This window comes from Tyto alba, unplaced genomic scaffold (assembly GCF_018691265.1).
Source record: "Tyto alba isolate M040663 unplaced genomic scaffold, T.alba_DEE_v4.0 Super-Scaffold_6, whole genome shotgun sequence".
Classification (NCBI taxonomy): Eukaryota; Metazoa; Chordata; class Aves; order Strigiformes; family Tytonidae; genus Tyto; species Tyto alba.
Window position 1 is genome coordinate 7674379 of NW_024881327.1, and position 14590 is coordinate 7688968.

At 38.1% G+C, this 14590-nt stretch overlaps 1 protein-coding gene across 1 annotated transcript in view; it reads right to left on the reverse strand.

The window, feature by feature from the left end:
- The window catches only part of GUCY1B1 (guanylate cyclase 1 soluble subunit beta 1), a 44109-nt gene that overhangs the window by 22692 nt on the left and 6827 nt on the right, over positions 1–14590 (reverse strand). Inside the window, exons 3-4 of the mRNA XM_042808231.1 lie at positions 5322–5422; positions 4172–4290 (exon numbers count right to left, since the gene is read on the reverse strand). Coding sequence (XP_042664165.1) covers positions 4172–4290; positions 5322–5422 — 220 coding nt within the window. The remainder of the gene's footprint in view (positions 1–4171; positions 4291–5321; positions 5423–14590) is intronic.

The following is a 14590-nucleotide window of genomic DNA, read 5'->3' on the forward strand; positions in this document are numbered from 1 at the left end:
AGAGAGGAAAGCTAAATGATAAATTGATAGGCTTATCTAATAAGGACATTAAATAGAAGAACAATGAGATCAAAATCACACTTAGAAGACAACGCTAGCTCCAACTTTGATTATGAAGCAATTACAAAGGCTCCAGTTTACTATTTAATGTATATTTAACACAGACAGAACAACCTAGAGCAACCTTGCTGGAGAGTGCTGCAACCCACATAATTATTTACCTATGTTGTAAAATTCATACAACTCCTTTGTATCTTAAGTCCAGAACATTACTGCATATTTCAAATATTGTTCTCCCACCCCCCCAGGTAACTGCTAGCACCAGGCTCTGCATATTGTTTTCCGCCAACACAAGAAGTGAGGTGAAAATATTTTCCAAGTGCTGTCTGGGCCACTCTCCACCTTTCATGAGCATCTGTCAATCATCAAATTTGTGGAAGCATACTGAATTTGATTTCATGTGAGCTGTGAAGTGCTTGAACAGCTGTCTCTTCTCCTGGGAGGCCTCCAGAGGAAACGAGACTCTTAGAAAGGAATTCTGTAGGATGCACTCAGCCTGGAACTTCCTCCTTCAGTTTTCCAGTGTGTTTCAAATTCATGTTTTTGTTGCTATATCAACACCTCCAAATTTAAACTTGAAGAGGCAACAAATTGGGAGTCAATTAATTCCAGCTGTCAGTGGGCATTCAGTTGCAGACAGTATAATGCTTGAAGGCAAATTCTGTAAGGTCTTTGCAGGGTTCAAGACAACGAAATTGTAAGAGACTGCTTCGAAAGAGTGTGGATGGGAAAAGAGTGAGAGAGCTGACTGGCTCCAAGGGACTGCCCCACAATCTCCTTAATTGGGTACAGAACTGCTCTTTTAGTACAAAAGCATCAAAACCAGCTGGGATATATGGAACTTTTGGAAAAAAACCTCTTAAGGACATACATGGGAAAAGACGGTAATCTTCCAGTGATACGGTCAGCAACACCTGAAGAATTTCAAAAGGAGTTTCTTATGGGAAACAGCCAATGTCAAGGACAGAATTTTTATAAGATGGTTGTCTAATTATTAACGTTTAAGTCCAGCACAAGTGTCGCTAACAAATGGCAGTAGCCTCATTCTGCAAGACCACTTCGCCACCCTACTACCCCATTACTGACTTTGTCCAAGCAGTGTCACAGGCGAGCCCACGCTGGATGTCCTTCAGACTTCACTCTCCAACCACCCAGAGTGGGGGACTTGCCCAGGATGTATTGCAGCTGCTTTCCAGTCCCCAATGTGTCTTTTCTTCCTATGCACACTGATTATGGGGTGAGTTAAGAGCTTACTGTAGTCAGAACCTTGCTACAACACACAGGTAAGAAGCAGTACAGATATGCTTTCAGACCAAGGAGTTGAAATCACTCCCAGATCCTGTCATTTAGACATTGCCGTTGTCACTCCCACTCCTACTTTTTTCTGTGTTTGATCCAATTTAAATTGATATGGCAGCTTCTGGATGAACAAATGTGTCTTTTTTTTCTAGTTTGTTCACCTGCTGTGGGCCAGAGAGGCAGTCAGGTACAGATAATAATGGGCTAAGCTCCCTCCCTGAATTGTTGGCTCCTAGACTGCTCAGATGTATGCCAGCGACTGTGCTGGGACCAGAGACACTAACTCTAGAGTTTTGGACAGAAGTTATCTGCTCCATGGTGAAACACAGAGGGACCTGCAAGAACAAGCAGTAATACTGAATCAGACAGGTCCTGACCCATCTAAAAGCAAAAGAGCTGTGATTGGCACCTGAAATACAAGAAATGCTGTTCAGCTCCATGTGGTATAGAGCATCCAGAAACTTTTTTTTAAAAGTTGAATTAGACCCCTGAAATTTACTGTGCTGCAATTATGAACAACTAAACAGCCATGCAAATGATTCCCTAAATGAGAGAACTAACCACTAGTCCAATGTTTGATTTTCATTCAGCAGAAAGCTACTAAACGTAACATAAAAGCACACTTCGGGTTTCTTAGGAGGCACCTCTTTCCACACCACTTCTCTTTGGCATAGTTTCTTTCAATATGATTCACAATTTTTCCAGGCCTGTGTTTTTCATAGAAACTATAAATATTAGATTTAGTTGTGCTATCTTTTTCCTCTTTCATGAAGATTGAAGTGCCTGTGTTTCATCTACGAATAAACTACATTTTCTCGGAGACGTTAAGGGAAACAGAACATAAATAAGATTTATTTTCACATGCTTTAAAAAGCTGCAGCCCTCAATTATTTTGCAAATCCTGGACTCAGTACAGATTTCAAGAAGCACCTTTTGGAACTCTGTTATATATTTTAAGAATTTGACAGAAGTTCAGCACATTAAAACCAATCTGCACCTTTTTTGTAACAGGTATATAAATTAGTTTCTTGACCTAACCTGACTGCTGGAAGATGCAAAAATAATAAGTCATGGCTAACGTTGATTTTCCATCATAATAAAAAGCTAAAAAGTACACTTCTGGCACAGCTACCAATACATTAGTCCTGTTAAAATTTACAGAAGTGTATAATAGCCAAAGTCATCTGTTAACAGTGAAGTTCAAACAAAGCAGCTTAAAACACTGTCATCGGAAGAATGTAAATGTAAGCTGTTCACGCTTTTATAGAGGTTTGGTGTGCACTACAAACGTGTCCAGTCTTTTCATCATCACACATGGTAAGGAATGGAAAGAGAAGTATACTTTCTGGAAAAGGGGATGAGGGAAAGGAATATGGAAGGACTGGCCCATCCATGTGTACCCAAACTTGATGGAGCAACAGGCCAGCTACACCTTTTTTTTTCCTCCTCCCCTATGCTTACTCAACCCTAACCGCAACGTCAGTACATCAGTCATCTTTAAAAATTACATTTATCTGAAGGCTTCCTTTGAGGGCAGTCTGTGAATGAAGCTATGAAATATAAAGGATGTCATATCCCACAGACAGACAGCGGTATACAGATCACACATGGTATGCACGTGTTGGAGCATGAACATACCTTGCCTGTCTGCCCAGCAGTTACACTCCATGGGATTTGTACAAGAAATCTGGGTTGACTACATCCATGATGCTCTGGAACAATCCAGGTTTTGGGGCAGGTAGTGGGACACAGAAGTAAATATTCTAATAATCCAGCAAACTATGCACACTTCTCTTTTCACTTATTATTGCTGGAGAGATTTTAAGGCAACAGATGACAAGAGGCTGCTAAATTTCCAGTGAAAATCAGTGGAGATATGACACTCAGCTTTTGGGCAATCTCCCATGAAATCTTAATCAGTTCAATGTTTTTAAACTCATTACTGCACACAGTTCTCTCCAAGAGTGATATAACACAAATCTAAATCCAAAGTGGTTTTTTGAAGTGAACAATTTTCAGGTGACAAAAAAGGGAAGCCCATTTTTTCTACAGTTAGAAATCACACTTTAGAGAAGTCACTACTTTCTTCCATTTTACTGAAAAAACAATTTTCATTTTGTGTTGTTTTACAGTGCATTATCAAGCTGTTCTGCAGTTAGAGAAGCACAAATACTGACTTAAACACTGCTCTTCTATCCCACCCTCATGGATGAAGGATAACGTCTTAGAGATAAGCTCCCTATGAGCCCTAGCTGTGTACATAATGTATCTGTAATTACTCAACGAGAACCAAGGAGAGAAAATATCTTACAAATCTGAAGACCACATTTTCTGTTAATATAAACAAGGTAAGTCTGTTTACTTAATATGCGCCGACAATTTGAATTGGTGGGTTTTCCATGTCTCTTGTACTTCATACTTTTGTTACATATGAAAAGTCCTGTTCAAAACTTTTCTTTGGAATTTCAAATGAAATTTTAGATTTATGAATGCCTCTACAACCTCATCTTACCTGCCTTCTCACTACTTTTTTATGAAATTGAACAGTCAAAGAAGCTATGGGAAAATTATTACTCTATCAGTTAACTGAATAATATATTAACTGAGCGGGAAAAAGAACAACAATGCCAAAACTGCTGAGCGGTGAAAAGCTCTACAGAATACAAATACTAAGGAGGGAAGTTTTTAGACACCTCTCCACAAATAACTGGGAAATTATAAAGCACAACCTGTATCTCCAACTCTCAATCTAATCTGTTGACTAGACAATACTTCTGCCTGGTATCTGAAATGACTTGGCAAAAATTCTTACCTGCAAAAACTCTCTGACATTTGAGCCCAAGACACGTAGAATTGTATCATAACCAGATTCTTGACAAAACACAAAAAACATCTTCCCAAACATCTGCAGAATTTCCCCAGCATTTAGATCTAGATAAAAGAGGAAAATATGACTCAGTCCAAACACTGCATTTCACACACTTTGCTTACTGCCTTAGTCTCATATTCATCAATAAGAAAGACAGTACCTAAATTCCACCCAGATCCAGTAGGTCAAGAATATGATAAAAACAAGACTCAGGGGCCACAGGGTAAATAATGAGTATTCAATACAGGAATTTAATTAGTATTTGCTAATTACCACTATGACTTTGCCACATTGTGCATTTCACGCATGTACAGCATTTTAGATTTTGATACAGATAAGACATGACTACTTGAAAATAAAGGAACTCAGTTGCTAGTAGAGCTCACCTCAGGGAAGTTACTTCTGGTTTACAATAGCATGAAACCACATCAGCTGCTCCAATTCAACACAACTACTACAGTCACCAGAGTCTTACGGGTCCTTAGCTAATTACTGATTTAGAGCAAATTCACACTGCGCTTGGGACTGCAGATAAAATAATGCTAATGGGAACAATTCTACCTTTTAAATTCCAGACCAGAGCTGCAATGACTGAAAATGAATGTGACTCAGATCAATGGCAGATATGAAATGAGATGTGCCCATGCCACAAACATTTCTGTAACTCAGCATGCTTGTTTAGCAGAGAGATCAAGGGTTCATTCACAGGCTGCTCTTGCAGCAGTGGTTGAAACCTGGGTGTGGTATACTGGCAAGGTAGCTACAGCAGTATATTTTTACCCCACAACTCCTTGTAACACTGACCATGCTCTGTGGATGAGGTATATTACTGCAGTTTCAGGTATACCTATGACTTGGAACACTTTGGAAGTAATAATCACTTCAGGGAATAAAAGGAGTAATCAACATCTTAGATAAATGAAAAAAAAAAAATATCCTTTCTTCTGAGATTCTTAAGAAATTCTCTCTATGACCAATAGCCTATTTTCACTTCCTCTGTGCTAAATCCTGTTTCTCTCTGCTACATGGATTTTTGTGGAGGGGTTTATCTTTTATGTGATGAATGGGCAAAGAAGACAGCTGTATTACTTACTAAGGACCTTGCTTGCAGCTGCAACCAGGTCATAGGTTTTGGAATCATCATAAATTATTCTGACAAGAAACTGTCCTTCTTCATCCAGCTGTGCCTCCTTCCTAAAAAGAAAATAAAGCAAAATCTTTTTGGCTGAGGAAGAAGTACCATGTTGATATATCAGTTACATATTGTTTGGTATTAGTCCGTTAAATAAAGTAAGTTTTAGGTTCGACCTTTAAGAAGTTATTTAAGATAGAAAATTAAAAATAAATCTGTTTGCATCTCTCAGAGTCATTCAGGTACAATACAAATATTTCAGACCACATGTGTTCTGGAAAATAATAATTAGCTCTGAGAAAATACAACTTTTCAATACAGAGCCTCACAAATAAGTTGCAGAACTAATAAAGACAGAATTTGCATTTTAAAATAGGGGCATATCGAATAATCCAGCCCAAGATGAGCTCTGTAAACACTTTTTAAGCGAGTGATTTCATTACTTCCAATTTTGATTACACTTTATTTACAAAAGGCATGGAATGTTTTAACAACCATTTGCATGTATCTTCAAAGAGGAGTCTAAAATCCAGCTGTAGGTACCTAATCAAACACCTTTCTTTTTGGGATTCTGCACGTGCCCAGTAGATAGAAAAAAAAAAAAAAAAAAAAAAAAAAAAAAAAAAAAAAAACCACCAAACCAAACCAAAAAAAAAAAAAAAAAAAAAAAGGATGCTAGGATTTTGTAAGGCCTTGTTCTCACACTGCACATCAGTTCTTCATGAGTGAGGTGTCACCACTTAGGTAAAGCACAATAAAATATAAATTTCTTCACCAAAGGAAACAATTCTCAACCCCAGGTTTAAGACAAGACATGCACGTGTCACATGCACACATACTACCACTAAGTAAAAAACCAAACCAGAACACCTCCTGTGTTTTTCAGGGTCATTTACTATTCTCTTCAGTTTTAACATGGAGTCAGCAGCTCGTCCAAAAGGCAGCACAACTCTGTAGGCTGTTTTTAATTTCCTGAGGAAAACAAGTTGATAACCCTAGGCATTGAACTGTTGTGCCTTCCAAACCTTGCATTTGGCACAAGTGAGTTACTAGGGAGGGCCCACAAGCCTCTTCCCCCTTGATTTACCCCATGTGCTTAACCCAGGAGCCAGGCCACTGGTGCTGCAGCGGTGGCTGAGCCCCCTGCCCTTGGGAGGAGGACAAGGAGCCCCCCCACGGGCAAGCAGAGCCTGGGACCCTGATGGGCCAGCTGCCACGCATGGCTGGTGCCGCCGCGCACGGAGCGTGCCAATGGACAGGGCCCCGACCCTGCCCTGCTGCCAGGGCAAGTCTGTGTTTGTCCTGTGTATTCTGTATTTGTTCCCATGCCTTGGCACATTCTCCTTCAGCAGACAGTGGGATGTGCAGGGGGCACACTGCAATCTCTGATGAAAACATGCGCCGTTTGTTGAAGTCCTCATTTGGCAAAGGCGCACACCCTCCTTCCTCAGTATATTTTATTATAATAGCTGTTCACCTTCTGTGGTCTCACCTACAATGACTCTATAGAGACAATATGCTTGGCAGAAATAGCGACAAAAGAGGAGACCATTTGCAGGTACTCATGCCCTAATTTATGTGTTTAGGATGTATTTTGCCTCTGCAAAATTAATCCAATCATGGCATTGACAGTATCTTTGCAAGTGGAGGGTCACAGCTACCTCATTAAAACGAAAAGATACCCTTTCATCTAAACACAGCTCTGTGCTGCAAAACACTTCATAAAGACAAAAGGAAGGCAAAGAGGTAGGAAAACCTAGAAGAGAATGACTGAATCACACTTTCTATGTCACACACACACAAAGCAAAATTAGTACAGGAAGTTGTTTTTCAGAAAAAGCCTTAGAATGAGATAAAATATTAAAAAAAGGCAGACAATTAGGTAGTTTTTTATAAAAGACCACACGTCATGCAAACCAAGACATTCATCAACTCAGGACTGGAATAATTATTTTTTTAACATAGAAATGAAGAGAGCCGTGATTAAAAAATTATTTACTAGTATTACTGTAATGAAGAGCTTTTACCAGAGTAGGACAGAAATGCTCCTTGAGATAAGGCTCAAACATACAGTTTAAGAGCCAATATTTCTAACTGCTCTTAGTTTCTAATGGTCATCAGAAGAATTCTAAACCTATACAAAGTAGATTCTAAATCTACTATGTAAAATCCTACATTCCCATCTATATCAAAATCTTTGTCTCCATCATCGTAACATGATCAACCATCAATCAAAACAAAAGTCTTTGACTGAAACCTAGATTCTGATTCTCTAGAGTGGGCACATTTATTTTAAAAATGAAACAATACAAAATAATAATACCTGCACAACAATTCCAGCATTTACAATTGTAGTGGAATTATGTAGCCATGCAAACAGAAACATTTTCTGTGTTACTCAAAAGGGAAAGAGGTCTGAGAATTAAGTACTCTGTTCATCTTAAAACTGCTAGATGGCAAATGGTACTGCTGATAAGGCCTGATTCCAACCTCATATGGTAGCATTCTATTAACCTACATGAAATTATTTGTCATATAACCTTCCAATTAGTAATCATCAGTCTTTGATAATCTGTTCACTTATCAGTGGAAGTCTGGAACCCATTATTTTCTTTTTTCTCTTCATCTTTCTTTAATCTTGCCCATCACATTCTTACTGCTGACTGAAATTATACTACACTGGTTTTCTATTTCAAAAATATATCTACTTTTTTTAATTAATGAAATCTTGTAACTGCTACTTGAAATATACATTTTTTTACTCACTCCGTGAATGGGCATAATGAGCTATAAACAAGCCAAGCAATTTTCCTAAAGTAATATGACAAGGCTATAGGTGAGGTGAGACTAGACATCCTACATAATTCTACATAAAAGGAACATCTTTATTCAAGGGCATGAAAAACATTAATAAACTTAATGGGGGTGTTTATTTTCATTTTCCAAAATATTTTCATACCCCAAGGCCTGCAGATAAGCCTGCAGGATATTAAGTCCCACTGATTCCTGAAAACAGCTCCCACGCCACATATTCCTTCCTTTCCTAAGTAGGACGGGTGCCGGAGTTTTTAGTGGGAAACATTGCCTTGAAGCATGTGAGGTCAGTCAGGGACAAGAAGGTAGAGTTTACATTTCCTAAGAACCGAACTGAATTTAATATGGGAAAAGAAAACCATCTTGATTCTTTAATTCTCATAACATGATATGTAACTGGAAGTCAGATACAGTTAGGAGGGAAGCGTGCAAAGGGTGAACAAACTTTCCCACATCTCTGATACACACTGTGCTTCCTTTTAGTCTCTCTGATCTCAGCCAAACCACCAAAGGATAACACACACATCTGGAAAAGCAATGAACATCCTCAAAAACACTGCACAACCCAGAAGACACAGTTTTTGAGTGTGAGAATTTTCTCTATTAGACTCAGTTTGATGATGCTGGTATCTCTTTTGAAACTTCTTACATTTCTTTCCAATTGCATTGACTGGAACTTTTCCTGTTTACTTCTCTCCACCAAATCATGCTTCTCTTTTTCTTATTTTGTCTTTAGTTTGTCAAAGTTTTTCTTCAATGCCTGCAGTTTCTCTGAGCCACCACTTTTTAAAAGCACCTCTGGTTATTTCAATGCCTATTCCGTTTAGATTATTTTAGCTATTTTGTTCTTCTCCAGTTTTCTCTAGATCCTTTAAGTCACTTAGCAGCCATCTTTCCCATTAAAATAACTTTACTGATAAAGTTAAACAAAAATCAGTTCAATTAGCAATTACTTTTGCATTCCTCGGATATAATTTTCTGGGGTGAAACTCACTGGTCTGAGGCTTCACTGTCACTCAGTATGAGAAGTCTTGCTGGGCATTCCAGCAGTATATGAAAAGGACCCAGTGCTTGTATTGCAGGCTAATATTCCAAAAAAAAACCAAACCAAAACAAAAAAATGTCCTGACTTTTAGTTATTTTTATTTTAAAGAGTCAGAGAAAAATATATTAAAAAAATGTAACTCAACAAAAGCTAATCTCATTTGGGGAATTTTTACTAGAAAATCTGTCAAATTAAATATTTATTCCTGTAGAGGATTACACTACTCAAAACCATGGGCAAAAATCTCTTTGCTTGTCCTACAAATATGGCAAATCCCGTGACAATGTCTGATCCAAACCTGTGTCCAAAAACTGCCTTTTTAAAGTCTATGCTTGAAAATTATTAAATTCCAGAATATTTTTTTTCCTTTCCAGGACAATTCCTTCTCCATACCTCTAAGCCCTGTTGTGCTGGTACATTTCAATCATTTAGCTAGATGCTGAGCTGAAATATAATTCAGTTAGATATTTATTTTTCCAGGTTATTTTTCTGCTGGATCGATTTCCCTGTCTGCTTCATCACCTGGTCACAGAAGTTACTGTGTGTACAGAAAAACATGCAGCCAGACAGAGTGGGTGAGGACAGGATAGGGGGTCCAGTGAATTCAGGTGAAGCCTCTCCCCTGCCTCCAGTGAACCGTGTCTGCAGCTTCAGAAGCCTTTCTGCCTCCCTCAGTAACCTGACAGCATGAGAACTTCCAGAAGTCTTTCTTTCTAAAATATTTGATTAGCCCTAAGACTACATGTGATGGCAAAATGCTGCCATAAGTTTATCCAAAATGGCCAATGCAATGTGAAAACACTCCTATTTTTACAGAGGCAGCTGTCCTTCAGCAAGTCTACAGAACTGCAGGTCCTCTAATAAACTTGGTTTCAGAAAGCAGAGCATCACAGCTATCAGCACCAGAGAGGCTGACCATGATGTGACCACCAGCAGTCTAGGAAACAGAAAAAAATCACTGAAATGTTCATTTGGGTGAATGGGCAATCCCTAAATTGTTTCCTTATGGCTGAAGTTCTCTCACCTAATTACCTGACCCCTACCTGATCTATCAAAACTGCCTGCATTTACGCTAAGGAACTGGTTCTACAAGGGTGATACAAAGAAATATATGATAGTGTTGTGAAAACTTTTATAGTTAATACTAAAAGTGGATCTGCTTTGTCAGCTTCGCAGAGCTGCTGCGGTTGGCTGTCCATCAACAGTAATTCCTCCAGTGTGACACAGCTGTTTTTAACTCCATCGTCTATGAGTACCACATATGAAAAAAACACCTGCCTGTGTGGAACAACAAGGTATGGCTACAAACCTGAGTATGTGAACTTTGAAAGACCAGAAGGCTGCAACTTTTCTCATCTGAGCACATTCCCTCTCCTGGCTGACAGATGGTTCATGAGTGGGGATTAGAACCCCAATATAACATGGCATCCTTAGATGAAAACAATTTGCATTTGGCTGACCATATTTCATAGAAAACATCATAATCCATAGCTTTATGAAAAATTGTGGCATTTCCCTTCAAATGTTTTGTTGCAACCTTTATTCCCAGTTTTTGACCAGATAAAATTATGGGAATAAATTAGCATAGCTCTAACATTTTCTGCAGATTGCGGCATTTGCTCACAAAGGCATTAAGAGCAATAACATGTTGGTGGCTTTCTTAAGGGATTGACTGGAAATGAGCCAAAAGCAACATGCTCTGGCAAATTCCCAAGCCCTGGTTAATTCTTTAGTGAAGGAGCAGCACTACAGTAGCAAACTATAACTTTTATATGGCCCCTTTCAAAATAACTTCTAAATCAAATAGAACAGAATTTACAATTAATGGCTCATTTACATTTCTAGAGACAAAAGAAGGGTATGTTTTGCTCTCTAGTAAGTTTACATTGAAAACTTTAAAAAAATCCAGGATCTTAATGCTCTTGCCTAAACTGACTCCTGTTGTCAGCACAGGGGATGTGATGTTTCATGGTTCAAAACTTGCATCCTAACTGCTACAGTCTGGCAGCCCTTTTTATTTACTCTAGACTAATTTTGAATGATTACACAGAGCTATTCGAATTGTGGGAAACAGATTCCAGCCCAGACTTTTCTAAAATGCTGTTGTTTTTCTCCAGAATGTTTGTATTACCCAGGTTAATGTGAAGAAGTTTACTTGGGAAAAAACAGCCTTAATCATTGCACCATGGAAAATAACACAGCTATATTAAGGCCATTTTTCACGTACAGGTTTGACCTTGAAATCAATGGAAAAATTCCTGTTGAGGAGATCAAAGCAGGATCAAGTCTTAAAGCAGCCTTTCCTCCATCAGTCATGCTAACAGCCCCCCAAACTGCTGCTGGTCTAGCAGCACAGAGTAGCATTACAGGTGATACTATGTGTGTACAATGGGCGCTTTGAAAATCTTTCCCACTGTGAAACAAGTTTAGTATGTGAAAACACACTACTAATTTTCAAAGGTGATGTTAATAATTCACAGAGATGGATGAAATGTTAAGTGTGGACAAACATTCCAACAAAAACCATTCTTAAAAACAGAACAGATCTTGCATTGCAGATTTTTACACCACAGATTGCACATGTTTTTATTTCACATAGAAAAATATTTTCTCTATTTTGATGTAGTAAGGATTCCTTTTGCCATCTTCAGAGATTTTACAGACAACATGGTTGGATAAGATGCCACATCAGGTTGGTCTTACTTATATAGTCCATTCTGCACAAAGTGGATTTTAATGTAGTTTTGCAGTCAGATTGTAGCATTTAAGGGGAATTTGAATAAATCATAATCAGTAAGAAGGTTGCTGCTGTCAAAACTTTTTTATTCCTGCAAAGTAGCAGCTGCTAACCTGTGCCTGTAGTCAGTCATAAAGCTGGAATTAAAAAAAAAAAACCAAAACAAAACAAAACCCAAAACGTACAGAAGAAAAACCCTTCCCATTACAGAACCTTGCATGCAGTAAATATTGAGAAAATGTAATGGATACAAACAGGAAAAAAAGATGGTACAGGACTGAATGGAACAATTACTTTGTATCCTGAAGATCATTATTTAGAAGCTGTTGGCGTCAATTTAGCAGATCACCTAGTGTCCCAAAAGCACAGCTGGATCTCTTCCTATCAAAACTCCAGTCCGAAGTGCATGCCCTGGGTGTGTCACCTTGAACACACCACAACAACAGCCAGTTCCAAGACCACCTCCAGAACTTCTTCCAGGATAGGTATTGTTTCTGCTGGGACTTTTGCCACCATTGTGCTTAACTATTCTTTGTGTACCAAGGATGGAAAAAGTGCTCCTTAAATTGAAGAGACCAGTCCAAACAATCTTAATGACAAAATAACACTATTGCACTTAGAAACCCAGCACGGTTCTGATCTCACTGATAGGAGCATGTCAAGTTTAATTCCGTTCCAAAAGTAACAGCATTAAACAGAATTACATGTGTCAGAACTAAAGATGGTATCAGTGAAACAAGAATCATCATCTCTGCATCTCTTTTACATTAAAATGACAAGCTCACTGTTCATTATATTACTTCACAGATGGTCTGTGTTTTCAAAATGCTTCTCAACTTTTTTTTTTCATGTATTTCACAAAGATGCTTTGCTAAAAATTATTAAAAATATTGAACCACTCTCTTCATTCTTCCCAAAAGGAAAAAAGGAAAATAGACTTGTACATATTGTGGATGGTCCAGAGATATTTTAAAACACCCAGCTGGGAAAAACATAAATTATATTAAGTTACAAGATTAAATAAAAATGGGAATCTGTCCAGGAAAATGACATTCTGGGTAAAGTAAATAGGTATATTTATAGACTTCAGAGTTCTGAGCTATTTCCCAGTTTTACAGGCTGGATGTGAGAGTGTTTAATGTAGGTTTTCAAAACAAGATAATCCTAGAAGATACAGTTAACAAATGTACAAGTTCTTTGCTACTACTCCAAATACTAAAAATATTATTGAAAATATAAAGCTAGTATTATTTTGCTTCCTTTTACATAAGTGGACTAAAAGGAATGGTATTTACAAAATACTCCTTTAAGCATTTACTTTATAAAAGTGAGTGATATGGTTGTAATACCTGGTATCCTGACAGGTCTAAAAACACTTCCCGATTCTGGGAAAACTGCAAAGCACCTAAGAGATATTGCAAGAACACTCACACCATGTTTCACAACGTGCCACTACTTCCTTTTAGCCAAGCCTTTCCCAGACAAATTAAAGAATTTGGCAGCCACACAGTTTAAACTCCTGACCTCCAAGCAGGTCCTTCCGCTGCGAGAAACTAAAAGAGCAGGAGGCGTAGTGTCCTGACCCTACAAATCTTGTGAATATTAACCTCCAGACCCATGAAGAATCATCCATTCAGCATTAGTTTTGAGAAAACTTGAAAAATACCACTTAGAACATTGGAATCATATGACATAAGGACTTAGAAACATAACAATAAATGTTCCTACTTAATTCCACTTTCTGGATAAACACTCATTAATGTTAAGAGGTATATGGATTAATAAAATTAATCTATTGTCCTTTCACCACTAATGGCTTTCCAAAGCCTCTTTCTGACTTCTAAGTAATCTGTATTTTTTTCAAAATTGTTATGAGATTGATTGAACAGAACACTCAACACTCCATCACTGGCTGAACCCACATGCTGCTAAGGAGACAGTGAAAAATCGATTTTCATTTTTTTTCACAAACCACTGCAATTAATTATAACTGAGTCCTATGCGACCCAAAATAAGTATGGACTTCCAAGCTAAAACTCTAGTGACAAGTCTATTTTTTCATCAGCATTCATGGTGAGAAGACAATTAAATAACACAGTATGTCTGCAATATTTTTGAGCTTGAAAGAATCAGTGACTCCAGATAAACTGTAAAGCAAGCATTCTTTATAATAAATTAGTTGTGGGCTGGGAAAGGGTCATACCAAGCAAGATCACAGCAGTTCAACAAAGCAGGAGAGATGATTCACACGAGACTGATTACCACCACTACGATATACAGCTATACATGTCTGTGTGGCAAAATCCATAACCCCTCTGTTAGACACCTGGACTTTTTCTACAGTTCCAGGCAAGAGAAATACATAAGGAAGGAATATGAAAGGCAGCAATTGGATGGGAAAAATCCCAAAGGCATTAAGGGATCATAAAAATGGAATTCCTAGGCACATCCAAACCTATACTTAGATGTTTAAAAGGAGTTTGGCACCAATGTTCCCTTGCAAATCAGCCCTCGTTGAGAAACACCACAAATAATTGGAGCAATTCTCACTCCCTTCAACTATACATGATAACTAACCGAAATGCCACATCTTACATTTTGTACAGATCTTTGATTCTTATCTCCTGTTTAGTT